Raw genomic sequence first — 15533 nt, forward strand, 5'->3', positions numbered from 1 at the left:
TTGCACCACTGAACTCGGTAGGAGTGTTACAGATAAACAAAGAAACAGACGAGTCTCATTCCTCACATCGGGACTGACTTGCTCATTGTAGATTGGTGTTAGACACAAAGTAGCTTGTTTTTACTGTTCTTCATGATAACTCAGGGAATACTAGTTCAAATAATGCTGTTGGGGAAAAATAAATTGCTCTTGCTTATTTGCTTTGGAGATTTTTCTGTTTCCTTTCCAGTGTGCTCCCTCCACTAGAGCTGTCAGCAGCATTATTTGACCTTCGCTCAAGCAGTTGTGTAAACCAGAATTTTAAGTTTGCACGTGCAGGTTAGGAGCACCCGTCAGCTGACAGGAGCAGCACCACAGGGCCCTCTACCCAAATGAACTCCAGTTAGCCAGGCTCAGACAGAAATCCTTGCCACAGGGCCCAGCACCTTCATGTTGAGTAAATTCAGGAATTCAGAGAAAAAGAAAGGGATTCATTCAGGTAAATTAGTTAGTGAGCTATCCACTTAAATTTATAACTTATTTGCTATAAGACAATGGGCCAGTCAGCCCTTTACAAAAGGCTGGCAAAGGTTCAAGCATCAGTTCGCTCCTACTGAAGCCCGACTTGGAGATTGTACCAAAGATCTGACACCTTTGTTCTTGCTCTCTGCGGGAAAAGTTCTCAAATGCAGCGATATAAAAATGTGGAAAGGAAATGTCAAACAGGTGGAAGGTTTTCTCTCACTTCAGAAAAAAACAACAGGATTTACATTTCCTTACAGGACAAATGTACTTATTACTGCTGCTGACTCCATAGCATTGAAATACATTAAGTAATAACATTCAATAGTGTTAGAAAATATAGATATTTCTCTAATTATGTTTTACAGCTGCTTCAAAAGATGTGGCATCTTGTAGCTACTTTGTGTGCAATCCTCTGGCCACAGTGTCTGTGCCCTGCATGCTGTTCATCCCCCACACCACACATACCAGGGTTTCCCATCACATATTAATGTTAATGTCAGGCATTTTTTACACTACCACATACACCAATAAAAACTTCAGTGACAGGAGTATTTTCTTCAATGCTACCTTATATAGTAGGGCAGGAGGAGATTAATAGAAATGAGTTGTTGGTAGGACACTGTTTTTCTTCTGCTTTCACTGAAAGGCAGAAAAGTACTAGAGAAACAGTGGTCTTGTCTGACTAGTCTTCATCAGCTGACCACATTTTTACTGACTACGATAAAACTCCAAACAAGTACTTGTACTTGCATCGTTTGCTGTGTGTGATGTTTCTTTGGTTTTGTTTTTCTTCTCCAAATCTAGTCCAATAATGCCTACAATCAATGCTTTCAAATTGCCTATTCTGGAAGTCTGCCCCATGACTGTCTTTAAAGTAATTACCTAGAAGTATAGAGCTTATTTAGAAATCTTTCAGGAAATCACTACCGCTCCTGACAGAGAATCCCAAATATTGCAATTCTAAGGCACACGAGGCTATTTAGGAGCTATTTTTATCCTCTAAAAATAAAGGAATATTCAGTTTTCTCTAGGGAAATAGGCCACTGGTAGGAAATCCTCAATTATAGTTATTTTTACTTAAGTACTTCCTTAATGTCACTGGGACCATTCTGAAAGCGAGAATAACAAAACCAGTCTATTTCCAATACTTATGCATCAAACTGCTGTAAAGCAGAAAACAAAGGTAACACAAAACACTACTGGTGAGTTTACTTCATGTCAGTTGACTTCATATCATTAGCAGTGTTATTAAAAGTCCTGTGCAGTGCCAGAGCACCTTCTCTCCACAGATTTTAAAGAATTCTCAAGGTGTGCTGGTGGTCTTGGCTTCAGGCAGAGACACAGAGAGGCAAGAGCTGGTGTTGAGGGTTGTGGTTCACAAAGTCTCACTCTAACCACTGATGCTGCCTCTCCAAACCAGGAGAAACATTTCCGACAGCAAGCATGGGGTTACAAGGAGGAGGAAGGAGCCCTGACTCTGGGTTGATGTTGACTGCAGGTAAATCTCTCTGTGCTCTCAGAGATCAGGACAAAGAGGTCAAGAAGTTGTTCTGTAGAAAGAAAACCTTCAGTTTCACAAGCATAGCTCTTCCTGTTGCAAAAAAAAAAAGCTCCAATGAAGCCACAGAAATTGCTTATGAAGCCAGGAGTGGCTCCCTTTTATAAGGGCTTTTAACATCAGGCAGGTAAACATGGAAGAAAATCCATCAAAAGACTAGTGAGATGCATCCTTTGCAGAAAAAATAAGTGCTTTGAGTGAACATTACCCAGAGATGAGAAAATTTCTGCCACTAATACATTGGGCCAGGGCCTTGGTGGGTAATGGCAGTGTTGTTACTCTACAGCATCTCCAATGCTGTTACTGCTCCAGGGCTCAAACTTTTATAACTCTTTTTATCTGACAGAACAAAATACCTTTAAAACACAATGCAGTAAACACATTAGTCTCTTAATCCCCTGAACTTGCTGAATCACTTGTAATTAAGTAGCCTCCAGGCAACAGAGGCATCATCAAAGAATATGACAGCACCATGTGACTGCAGGTAGGTCAGCCTAAGTGTAGCACATTAACAAATGCCCATGGTTGCCTTAATCTAAGGCAAGCTGTGTAGCCAAGAGAGAAACAAACCACTTAGACACTGCTGATCCTCAGCTTCCAACCTATGTCTACTTTGTCATCTGTGGATATCTGTGAGAGGTGATATTTCCAAACTGTATTCCCAAAATGCACTCCAGCCTGGAAACTACCAGTTAACAAGGAATAGCTGATGACAGAAAAAAATGAAGCAAGTAAAAGCAGGTATCTCAACACAGGCACAACAGAAGTGGATCCAGTTTGTATATCTGGCCTGGGACAGGTAATTGTCCAAGTGCAATCTAGTTTATGCCTATGAAAATCTGTCAGGGAAGGAGGAGTTGGTAGGTAACAAAGTAGCATTTAAGAGAGGCCAGGAGGGCTCATTTTTGATGCCTGAACCTGTCTCAAGCACAAGATGAAGTATCTGTCCCCAATATCCCCTACAGCTGACCCTCAGAGCAGTCACATTATTCAGCCTGCTTGGGCACCCAGGTGAATCTCCATCCTCCGTCATCATCCCTGCGCACAAAGGCTTGTCCTTGGTGGAAGGTGTGCGTTCTCACATTGCGATGAGGACTTAAAGATGTTGTGAAGGCCACTTCTGTTTTGTTGGGTGACAGATCACCAGTCAAATAAGGCAAGCCATAAGCTGGGAGGGAAGAAATGCTTGGCACTGGTGAGGAGACGCATGGTGCTGAAGAAAACTGTGGAAGGAAGGGAGAGTCCTCACTGCATGGATGGGTGCTGCTGTTAGCTGGAGGCATGTGGGTGCAGCTATACACTGCTGCTCCTTCGCTGTGGTCATAGTCTATTGCTTCACCAGGGTTCAGAGAGTACGTGTCTTTTCCAAGGTCTGAGGACAGGGCACTGTAGTTAGCTGAAGTTTCATCAATAGTGTCGACATCTTTTAATCCTAAAGTCCGCAAGACCCAGCTGTCCACAGCAGGGCTGTCTTGCTCTTCACAGGCAGTGAATTCGTTAAAGAGGTTCCTTCTAGCTTTGGAAGCATGAGGAGTTTCTTGAGGAACAAAGCAGTGGTCCTCTTTTAATCTCCTCTTGGTGCTTTTGAGAATAGCACAGGTTTTTTGGCCGTGGCAGGACAGCAGTTTCTATAAAAAAAAAAAAAGATGGAGAGAGATTAAAATCTGAATTTCTAGTTACCTGGAAGCAACATGTCTCTGAACTCACACCTTAGATGGGTAAGATAAGACTACTGTCCTTACAAGAGATACTTTTTCTTCTACGCTGTGCTTAAACATATGAATATGACTATTTTGTGTCTTTACAGGTTCTGCAACAACCCAGTCCCTGAAAGAGAAGAATTTAACCATGTCAATAAGGCCTGTGCTTTGATCGCATTCTCATTCAGTACAGCGTGAAATGAGAGCTCCCGCCTGGCTGTCCGGCAGCTCCTCTGCGCTCTTGCTGCCAACAGCGTTTGGCAGGTGAGCGGGATATGGAGGGGATGTGGCAGATTGACAAAGAGGGAGGATGTGAAGGCAAGTCACACTGGGCCAGGTGTGATCCTGGCCAGGGAGTGCTCAGAGCAGTAGACTGAGCAGCTCTGAGCTCATTAATCAACCGCAGCTGCCATTATCCCAGGACAAGGGCCCTTCAGGTAGCCTGGGATGGTCAAATTAAGGCAGGAATAACAGGGAAGCTCCCTGATGTGTCACATATTCACTGCTCAGCCACCTCCCACAGTCCCCACGGTCTCTCCTCCATGTGACATGGGTGGGTGACCAATGAAGGAGATCTTTGGTGCTGTCAGGTGCCAGGTCTTGGCCTGGGAGCAGGGACACCCTGTCAACTCAGAATAGAATGTAAAAGGAAAGTCTGCTGGTTTTTACAGGTCTTTTTACCTCATGCCCAATCCACAGAGCTGAGCAAATAATTAATAGTTTGGTTTCGGGGGCAAGTTTGGAACAGTACAAAATGTGTTTAAGTTGACCAGAAACAATTATCTTTCTTTTGGAAGAGAGACAGGGAATCAAAGTATGTCATTTAAAAAACCCTTAACAGTTTAACAGAATGTTTTAACCAACCTGAAGTGTTTAATTTTGTATTTTACCTTAAAAAAAACCCCACAGCTTGTTAATTAATAAATTTGGAAAAAAAATAGAATATTGGTATTCTAGTGTAAAGGAATAAAGCACATCATTGGAAAATTACACACACAAAAAAACCCAAAAACAAAACACAAACAAACAACAACAACAACAAACCAACAAAAACCACACACATAAAATGGAAACACCCAAAATGTAAAAAAAGTAAAATTAATCCTTATCAAAATGGATAATTGACAAAACAGACACATTCATTTAATATATATGTTCAAGTTTGAACTTTTCACTGCAAAAAGTTTTAGATGGAATAATTTAACCTTTCTTATGAACTTAACTTACTTATATCTAACTTATAAATTAAACTAAATTATGCCATGGGCTATACTGTCTCCACAGTCAGAGCCTGATAGGATGTCATTCCTGGGGGAAATTGTCACCTCAGGCCAATGACCAGTAATTTGGTAACTCTGTGAAGTTAAATAGATCTCACACTGCAGGTTGTCTACACTCTTTGACTTTCCATGTATTTTAATGGCATGTACCTATTTAGCCCATTTCTTCTGCACATGTCTATACAACAGGTTTGAACACAATACCTTGGCTTTTTCTTCTAAACACTTAATCAGGGCAGAATTCAGGTATTGTCGGAGGTTATTATTTTCTTCTTGTAACCTAGCAAGTTCCTCTTCCTTCTGAAGCAAGGTATCTTGAAGCTGTGGAATAGAGATACTGATGAATAGATGTTGACTCTGTAACTTAATAGCAATTGCCCTATGGTACAGGCTGCTTGGATTTGATGATCTGGGTGTTTGCTTTGTGAACTCAACCCATCCCCTCCAGCCTCTTGTCTCTGTAAATCTAAGTGGCATGACTGTTTAGTTTTCACTTTTGACTTCCTTTATTCTTTAGCAAGTGTTTGAGAAGATTACTCTGAAAAAACAAAAACAAGTAACAAACAAACAAAAACCCCACCAACCCAAAACCAACAACAAACAAACAAACAAAACCCTTTAACCATGGAATAATAACAGAGAAGAATTATAGGTAACCCTGAACAGCCAGAACCTGCCACAGGCCTGACAGCAGGTGCCAGATCTCCTCCTGAGCAGTAGTAAGCATCCCTTTGCACCCCTGTCATTCCCATTTATAGTTAGTTGGTGGGGAAAAGGAGAAGCAGGAGCTGCAGACTAACAATTTATGGCGGTAGAGCACAGAAGGAAGATACAGCTGCTTCTTTTTGGTACAGTACTACTCAGGGATCCCTTTGTTCCTGAACACTACTGTGCCAGTCCCAGCACACAGATAGAGCTGAGATAATCCCTGGTCCCAAGAACTGAACAGCTATGTTTTGATTTGCAGAGGCCTGACACTTTTCCATAGGAAATCCACATATTTGCAGTGAGATTTTTGCTTTGTGATTATAGCTCAGGAAGCTTCTTTAGGAAGACGAGGATTCTTCTGCCAAGGATCTTGGGCATCTGCTGACTGCAGGCTGTAAAGCACAGATTTAAATGATCAAGGTAGATCCAAAGAAAGAAATACACAGATTTATGGAGCCTGGGGTTTGATTTCAGGGACCTTGAAGTTGGTAAATGAATTTCCATCAACTTCACTGTACCAAAATATCATTCCAAGTATTTGATCAATGTGATTTCTCTGAGGTTTTTTCATCTAGGACTGTTCAGTTTCCCCTGTTCCTTGATGGGAGTTACAAAAAATGAAAGAAAAAATGAAATGTAACATGGAAGTGCTTGTTGGTCAAAATGGTTCATCCTCCACATAAGTAGGTAATTCTGGTGGAATCATTTTTCATGAAGATAATCCTGGTGGACTCTGGACTCTATGTATTTTTAGTCAACGGCATGAAGCTCTGCATCATCACCAGAGCCTGAGGGACTCCCTGGTCATACCCCTGCTCTTCTCCAGCACCAAGGCAGCTGGTGCAATGTGCCGTAAGAGGGAACGGATGAATAGGGAAACCCACAACAGTTGTTCCAGCTTCACGGGACAACATAGGGGAGGCAAATACTTCAAGCAAGGAACAAAACCCCACCTAACTAAAGTGGTATTCCACCGTTTCCCAAATCTGTGCCAGTAAGAGGGAGATGTGCCATAAACCAACCGAGAAGGTACGATACATGATACAAAGTTCAGGAACCTCGCGGGGAGAAACCGAGGCCGCTGAGGGTGCGGAGCCTTTACCTGCTTGTTTCTGTAGAGCTGGGAGGACAACTGGTCTCCCCGCCACGCCGCCTCCTGGGCACCGAGCTGCGGGCTGCAGATCTGCCCTGGGGGAGCAGACCCGAGGGTTAGTCCGCGCCCGCTCCGCCGCACAGCAGGACCGCGGCCGGGATCCCCCCTTCCCCGGCGGGGGGTGCGCACTTACCCGGCGGCCGAGGCTCCCGCCGGCCCGGCCCGAGCTGCGGCGGCGGCTCCGCGGAGCACAGGGCAGCCCAAGTCTCCTTGGAAACCCCGGCCCAGGGGTAAGCGCAGCCCGGGCCACCGGAGAAGTCCGGCTCCAGGCACGGCCGGCCGGTGCTCTGCGGAGAGAAGGGGACATCGCGATGGGGAGCCCGGAGGACGGTTCCCTCCTCCCCATCCCCGGCGCTGCGGTGGTCACGGAGGGGAGGCGGTGTCAGCCCCGCTCCGGCCCCGCAGCATCCCGGCGAGAGGCATCCCAGGGGTTGGTCCCTCCTCCGCGGGGAAACGCTCCCCTCCCGCTCCTGTCCCAGCCGGGCTTTGCTCAGGTGCCTGCCTCAGAGGAGCCCCGCAGCCCCGGCCGCCCCTACCAGGCGCCACCTGCCCCCGTGGGAGCTCCCAGCCCTGACCCGAGTGCCCGCTCCCCCCCGCACCGGGTGGCCCCGCACCGCCCCGCCGCCTCCGCTGGGCTCCGGGCAGTGCCGCCCCCGCCGCAGCCCCCTGCAGCAGAGGGGATCCGGGCAGAGGAACGCCAGGAAGGTGGCTGAGTTTCCTGCAAACCCGTGGGAAATACTAGGATCTGAGTGGGTTTAAGGTGAAGGGAGGACCCAGGCTGTCCTTGGCCGGTCCGTTCCTCCCACCTTGGGGGCCTGATTCAGCTCTAAAGCTGCACAGAGACAGCAGAGTCACCTCCAGGCTGCTCGCACCTCTCTTCTGCCCCTGCAGTTCTGCAGGAGTCCCAGACCGCACAGTAGCAAAGCCTGGGGTTGTCTCTGAATTCACCTCTTTTCCCGCCTCAAATAAGCCCCATTTACAGCAGGTCTAAATCTCTGCAAGGCAACGGCAGAGCCTGGAGCCTCAAGCAGGGAATCTCCTCCCCCACGGGCAGGCACAGCAGCAGAGGCTGCTTTTGCAGGTGGAGGAGAGCCCTCTTCCTTACCCATCTTAAAGAGGGCACAAAACCTACTGCAAGCCCCCAAGGCAAAGAGACCAGCTTCTCCTCTTCTGCCTCCAGGTCGTGAGAAATGCAAAGAGCACTTACCATGTCAGTGGCAGAACGAAATTCAGGTCTTGGGAGCACGTTTCTGTTAAAGCCCCAGCGAGGTTTAAATGGCTCTGAAGAAGGGGGAGAGGGGGGAGACCGGGGAGGCGAGTTTAATCTAAAGGAGCTCCCAGTGACGCCTCAGAGCTCTCCTGAAACCCAGCAATCTGATTTGGTGTAAAGCTGTCAAACTTGTGACGTGAATAAACAGCAAACTTGCTGAAATCAAAGTCATTCTGGCCCCACAAATCAACACAAGGAAGGAGGGAAAAGAAAGGAAGGAGAGGGAGGAAAAAAAAGCCTCCACACACTTCAGGACAGCACTGAACTGGTGTGTCTGAGTTTCACTCCAGGAAATAAGCAGGGATCCAGCGAAGCATCCCACATGTTCAGAGCAGGGCTGCTGGTGTTGCTGGTGAGTTTTTTGTTTTGTTTTGCTTTCAAGTCTTGTTAGCAGTTGTAAAATGCAGCAGGAAGAAGCAAGTTGTCCCACATGCCTGCCTGAGGGAATGGGTTTTCCACAGCTTCCCAGGGGTGTGTAGAAACAAATAAGATTCAGGGCACTTCTGTGGACAGTTCTGAGGAAGAAAGTATAGAACAATATAGTCTGCAGTGACAACCTCCTGCAAATGTATTGGGAATTAGTTTCCTGTCAATCCCCAGGCTTCCATGAGATCTCAGGATATAAATGCTGTGATGGTGGTATAAGATTTACTGTCATACAGGTTAATGTTGCAAAAGCCATACGCAGGTGCGTGAAAGGCAGAGATTCTCTGCCAATAGTCACCTCTAATTCACATCAGATTTCCCCAGAAAATAAATCAAAACAAACATCTCTTCACTGAGGGTCTGTCTTTGAATAGTGTAGAGGATGGTAGGAATAAAGCAGAGCAGCTATTCAGTCAGCATCCTGCCCCCTGCCATGGCAAGGGCTGTAAGGGGGGGTGACCTGACCTTCCCACAGACACAATCTGTGGCCAGTGGAGGGTGCGACTGGACCAAAGGCCGGGCTGGCATATGGCACAACCTTTCATTTCTGCCCTGGAGGAAGCTCAGTGGTTACCCCGTTAGGAAGGCTCAAGGACAATACAAACCAAGTGGGCTGTTTGCCTCCTGTTCTTTTATTACTGGCGTATTTTCCTCTGTTGCTGCCCAAGGTAAACTGGCAGCTACGTCAAATTAAACCACTGCCATCTCCTGCCTTATGTTATTTCCAACAGAGATGTTTCTAAAAGTGTTCACACACCCAGCTTTGGGTCACCTTTTAGCTTTCCCAAACCTCAGCTCTGCACAATACATTTGATCACTGCTGCGGTAACCCACACTCTTCAGGTGCCAATTTCTCTCCTGCGTGGCTGTGCGTAGGGGGTGCACGTTTTGACTAATTAGAAACAGCAGCTCTATGAAACATTTTCAGTGAGCACCAAGGCTCAGCACATCCCTCACTGGTCCGGTTTAGTCCCTTCGCCCTCTACTGGGCTGCCTCCCGGTGCTGTGGCAGCAGTGGCTCCCTCACCTCAGGCAAGGACTGCCACCCTGGGGCTGTCAGGCAGCAACACGCCCGGGAAGGGCCCGGAGGAGGCAGGTAAAGCCGGGACAAGCCACAGCCCTGAGGCTGCCAACAGCTGGCAGGGGAAGCTGTGGGCCGGGACGCCTCCGCATGGCTGGGCGGCGAGGAAGGCAGCCCCGGTACAGGCTGGAGGAGCCCTCAGCGCCCGGAGCAACCCCGTGCCAAGCACAAGGGCTCCACAGAGCCCGCAGCCCCTCCAGACACCGCGGCCTCGGCCTCAGCCCGCTCGGGACAGCGGCCATCTTGGGGCTGCCTGCGAGGCGCGGGAGCGCCGGGCCCGGCCATTGGAGGAGGCCAGCGCCCCCCCGCGACGTCATCACCCCGCGCCCGCCGCAGGGGGAGACATGGTGGCGGCGGAGGCGAGGCCTGGAGCCTCGGGCTGCCCTGTGCCCGTTGTGGGGGGCACAAGGCCGCTCTCCTGGCATCTCCAGGCAGCCTGGGGAGATGCCTGCCCGGCCCTGGGTGGGGTGGAGGCAGGTGGAGAGGAGCTTGCAGAGGGGAGGCCCGGTGGGTGAAGGGATCCCTGTGCAGGGGTGTGGGGCTGCCCTGGGTCACCTCATAGCTCAGCCCTCAGGGGGCACTGAAGGAGGAGAGTTGTGTGTCCAAAAGCGTGTCTGGGGAGGGATGACGAGTGGGCAAAGTTTCATTCCTGCTTCATGTGGATGTGGGGCGGAATACTTTCATTGGCCAGTCTGGATGGCAGTCAAGCTCTGCCACATCCATGCCCCCGAGCACTCTGAATGTCCTTGGTTCTCAGACCAGAGCAATTAAAAGCATTAACTCTCTGCTGGGGTGTTATCTCTTGTTCTCAAACTAAGTCCATATAATGACTCTGCTAGCTATGAAAAAGACAGGTTTCTAACTGCACGAAGAAAATTAGCCCATTTTCAGTGAAACCAGCACAGGGTGGAAGCGCCACGGACTCACAGCTGCTCCTGGACGGGACCATTTGCCTGGCACAATGTTGGTGACTCTGTTTCCACTTCCTCTTGGCAGAGCTCTGTGCTCAGGCATGCAGTTTGCCTCAGAAGAAAGTGGTGGGAGGTGTATAGGCACAATCTTGGAGTGAAAAGCAAGTATGAAGAAAAGCTCTGCTCACTCCGTTGTTGCTTCCACACATGTTGGTTTGGGCTTTGCAAGTGCTTTGCTTTCTGAGCTCAAGGAATTCATGTCAACTCACAGTACCAGTGCTGGGGAGTGAAAGATGGTACATGGGAAAAAGACAACAGAATCAGATTGCCTCATAAGTTTGGGGAGATAACTTTTGGGAGACAAGGGAAGACAAAAGCTGTTGGTATAAGAGAAAAAGAACTAATTTTGCAAAATTGTTCATGGATGTCATGCATGGTGATAGAAGAGCTTCAAGGCATGGTAGCAATTACACATCAATGTATAGTGTAAAACAAACCAAGTAACAATCATCTGCTAATTATTTTCCTGCTCATCTGAGACAGCCCCTCTCAGAGATATTACTGCTTATGCTTAATGATGTACTTCAATCAAAAATAAAGTTCAGTTTGAAATGTTTATCAAGGCTACAGTATTGCTTCAATGGAGATCAGATTTCACTTTGAGTGTCATAATGGGTCTTTCCTGAAGTTTTGCGAATACACTAATGTATTGCAGTGTGACTATTCACATGTGTTCTTGGTACTTATAATTTCTTCTGTAATTTCAATGGGTTTTTGTTGTTTAAATGACAGTGGTGAAGCTAATCCTTCAGATTAAAAACAAACAAAAAACTTGTTTTTTTCTGGTTTCACTTTGTGTGTGTGTGTGTGTAGCCATGACCCTAAGATGGTGTTTGGACCATTGTGAACTGGTTCGCAGAAGAGATGGCACAGAGAAGAAAATTAATCATATTTACAAATAGTTTAATTCAACTTTTATACTGGACTTCCTAGAGTGTGTGTTACTTTTCATGCGAACACCACAAGTGTCCAGACCCACCCCAAATGCTCTTCACTTATTTTGCTGTATTGCTGCTATGGTGCTTCTGGTCCCTCTTAAGAATGGTTGGTGTATTAGCAGCAAAATAGAGGCTCACGTTATTAGTTATTACCCCAGATATTAACCTGTAGGTGACTAAAGATGTGATTAGTTAAGCCCGATGAGGCTGATTTGCAAGAATAATTCTGAATGAAAATTTCTGCAGATACAAGTTCTGGTTGTTCTCTGATCAGTCTTCCTCCTTGAACGCAGGACTAAAAGGCACTTCCCAAATCCAGTCCCCTGCTGTTGAGACATTCTTAAACTTTTCAATCTCCCTCTTAAAACTAATTAGGTTATTTTCCTTACGTTATTCCCACTGTGAGGCTACACCGTACTCTGAGCTCTGATGGCTGGACACTTTCTAGTTTCCAGTCTGAATGTATTCATAGCAGGTATAATCCCTTTTGTCCTTGTGCCAAGCTCTTGCTTTAGTTTAGACACTTCTTCTCCCTCTGTAGTGTTTGGCGTTGATGTCTTTGCAGAGCGCTGTCACATATGGTCTTTACTTTTTCGGTCAAATAAAGCAGGTTCTTTTACAATCTTCCCACCGCAGGAACTCATCTCAGGGAATATTCCAGCTGAAGTTAACCTGGTTTTTAGATGGATGACCAAAATTTCTCAGTCTGCTGTGTAACATACCAATGTTTTAGAGAGAATTGTTGGCAAATCTTTATCTCTTTTATCTCTTCCTGGGACATTTTAGGGCAATGTTTACCTTTTCCATCATTCTCTCACACCAGTTACTAGTTTTGAAATCATTGTCAGCTGGCAGTAAATACACCTGTGGGCTTTATTTGTTGTAAAATGCTGTTAGTCAAACTGAGTCTTCAGTGCTGTTGGGCTCTAGTACCGTGGAGTTTCCCAGCTATTTAGGAGCAAAAATTTAAAAGGATGACTTCAAGATGGAAAGCTGTAATAGACTTTTTTGGGTTTACCTGCAGTTTCTCACAGCAAGAGTGGTGAGTTAATGTCCTACCTGGCTGCAATTCTCATGGTGGCTTCACCACTTCTGGTTTGAAATGAAGGCACACCGTGCATTTAGGTATATGCAATTTTCTTTTTATGTTTTCTCGTATGTGCTGGATGAGATGATGGAAACAGTTTCTTTTGACTATGTTTATGAGTGTTGACCATCATGGTTTGGGGGAAATTGCTGAGTCTACGAGAGAAAGACTGGTGGACTGAAAAGCCATGTTTTTCTCCATGGTGTTTTCTATTGAAGTCAAACTATTTTGTAGGGAGACCTGCCAGAAAAGCTTAGCTCACGGGTTTCATCCAAATTAGGATGAATTTTCATGGGATGAGATGCAGAGCTGAACGGGCCCGTGTCTAATTAACCACTGATGCAAGGCATCTGCCTGCTTCGGAACCTGGCCTGTGAGCACCTCCAACGTGCACTGTGCTGCCAGTACCTATGTGCTGGGTTTCACCTATTTAATAGTGCTTTTCCTCTTGGCTGGTGCTCAGGAGTTGGCAGTCTGGCTCTGCTCCATCTCTCCTTGGGTGTAGAGCTGGGCACTTTCCATTCTTGGCCGGCAGTTGGGAGGTTTGGCAGAGATCACTGATCTGAGTAAATATGTGTGAGGGCATCTCTTCATTGCAGAGCTGTATGGCATTGCCTTCCCTAATCAATAATGAAAGAAAGATCCTAGCATGTGTGGAAATGTGTCAGGGGTCAGAAGGTGAAGGATGTTGTTGTCACGAGCTGAGAAAGATGTCAGGGTTTTTGTGCACACTATTCAAAGGCTGAGTTAAAACAGTATGTCACTAGGGAGATACTTTACCAAAACAGCTCTGTCTGTATACATAAAATTTCCAGCTCCTAGTCCATGCAGGTAGTGTTCGATGAACTGGTGATGAAAAGGAATTAGTTGGCTGGTAATTCATCTAAAAGATTGGCAGAGGATTTTACAGGCTTACACTAGAGCTAGCTGGAGACAATAATCTCTTTTCTCGAAGAATGCTGAGGTCCTGACGCCCAGCTCGTTGGAATGAAACCTGAATGCTTTTTAATTCTCTGTGAGAGATTTTTTCCCCCTCTTTGGTTTTTGTTTTTAGGAGGGAACAAAATGTTTCATTGTGATTTTGTCAATGATTTTGATATAATGGATTAAAAGAGTAAATGTCTTCCAAGTCCCAAAGCCTTTTAAAAGAAGAATTCCATTCAAAACACATCAGAGCTGTTTTCTCCCTTGGATTTTTGCTGAAATTTCATTTTAAGAAAAAGTTTATACTCTTCAATGGCAGCGTGTGTTCCCTTGCAGCAATGATGTGCAGTGGACAATAACTACAAACAGGATTTTTTTTTTGTTTTGTTTTGTCCAGTTATACTTTATGCTATGCTGGAGGTGAAAGGCGGGGGGAGGTTTGCATCTACTTGGCAGCCTTGTACTGTGCCAAAGCAGTGTAAAAAGGCCTCAGAGTGAATAAGGAATGAGAAATCTTTGGGTTCTAACTGCTCCTGGATGAGAGAGCAGGATTCATCGATGCCTTACTGTTATTTTACAATTCCATTGCAAACTGTAATAGTGCAGCTGAGGAAGCAAGCAGAGGTTAGTGTGCTGCAACAGAGCAGCTTCAGAGAGAACACGTGTTTTCGTGGCTCAGAGTTCTTGTGTCCTAGACCTGATGACTGGAAGGAACCAAGACATAAATGGCAGCTATTGCACTGCCCAGAAGCTCCCATGGGTTCCGTTTCATCTTTCTAGACAGACAGAAGTGAGACCTCATGCCATCCACAGAACCCCCAATGACTGGTCTGTTGTCCATGTCTAGCACTGAAGCTCAGCAGCCTCCTGACATGAAGTTGGGACCCTTGTTGGCCCAGGTCAATGTTCCCTCTTAAAGGTAGTGTGTGTCCTGTTGTTTGAAAAGCAGCAGGTTCATCTGAAGTGAACTAATTTAATCTGGGATGGTACTATTAGCTGTTGGATGTTGTTCATAAAATCATAGAATGACCATCAAAAGTCATCTAGTCCAACTCTCCTGCAATGAGCAGGGACATCTTGAACTAGATCAAACAGTGTTTTCCAAACCCGAAAGGACTGGTTAATTTTGTCTTATGATGTAAATGTGTGTATTTTCCCCATACTGGAGCAATGTTATTGTCAGCCTGTTTTTTGAATCAAAATAAAATAAGTATGTTTTGGTGTTTGTTTGGATTTGTTTTTTGTTTCATTTTTGGGTTTTTGTGGTGTGGTGTTTTTTGTTTTTGTTTTTGTTTTTTTTTTTTTTTGTTGTTGTTGTTGTGGGGGGTTTTTTTGGTACTAAAATCAATATTGTCTATGTAAAGGGTCAAAATAGCATAAATCATGCTCTTTTGAGTCTGGAGACAAACAATGGTTTTGGTTTTACATTTTTCCTCTTATTTTAAGATTTGCCTAGTTCCAATTTTAAAGTGTTGAGTTTGGGGTTTTTGGGGGGTTGTTTTGCATCTATGAAACCTTTTAAGGTAACATTCTTGGGTAATTGTGTACATATAGTCCCAGAAACTTGAGCCTTAAGACAACTCCTTAATATTCTGGAGTATCTGTACTATAGAAAAACAACAAAGCATGGAGGTAGCACAGAGCTGTGTGCTCAGATTCAGCAGACTTTATTTCTAAAATTAGGTTTTGAAGTGTATATTTTGATAATGTTTAAAGATTTAGGAGCTTCCTCTCAGTCGTATTCTGAAAAAGAAGTTCATGAAAGTGCTTATCACTGAACAGACTTCCTAAGCTACTAGCAGTTACTGTTGAAGGCTTCATCTAACATTTAATTTACAAATGCCATTGAAAAAATAAAGGAATAGAGTGATTTTCGCCGTTTTGTATCAGGATCTCAGCTTCCATTTGAACTGGAAATTTTAGTTGATGGATC

The 15533-nt window shown here is 45.6% G+C and overlaps 1 protein-coding gene across 1 annotated transcript; it reads right to left on the bottom strand.

Annotated features, from left to right (window-relative positions):
- Positions 1–3048: 3048 nt before the first annotated feature.
- On the bottom strand, positions 3049–8113 carry GMNC (geminin coiled-coil domain containing; the record flags this gene model as incomplete). Its single annotated transcript, XM_082055292.1, has 5 exons — positions 3049–3690; positions 5247–5363; positions 6853–6938; positions 7037–7190; positions 8036–8113. The coding sequence occupies 5 exons, from the start codon at positions 8111–8113 to the stop codon at positions 3049–3051; spliced, it is 1077 nt and encodes a 358-aa protein (XP_081911418.1).
- Positions 8114–15533: the final 7420 nt, after the last annotated feature.

The sequence above is a fragment of the Streptopelia decaocto genome (assembly GCF_964273445.1).
Source record: "Streptopelia decaocto genome assembly, chromosome: 6".
Taxonomy (NCBI): Eukaryota; Metazoa; Chordata; class Aves; order Columbiformes; family Columbidae; genus Streptopelia; species Streptopelia decaocto.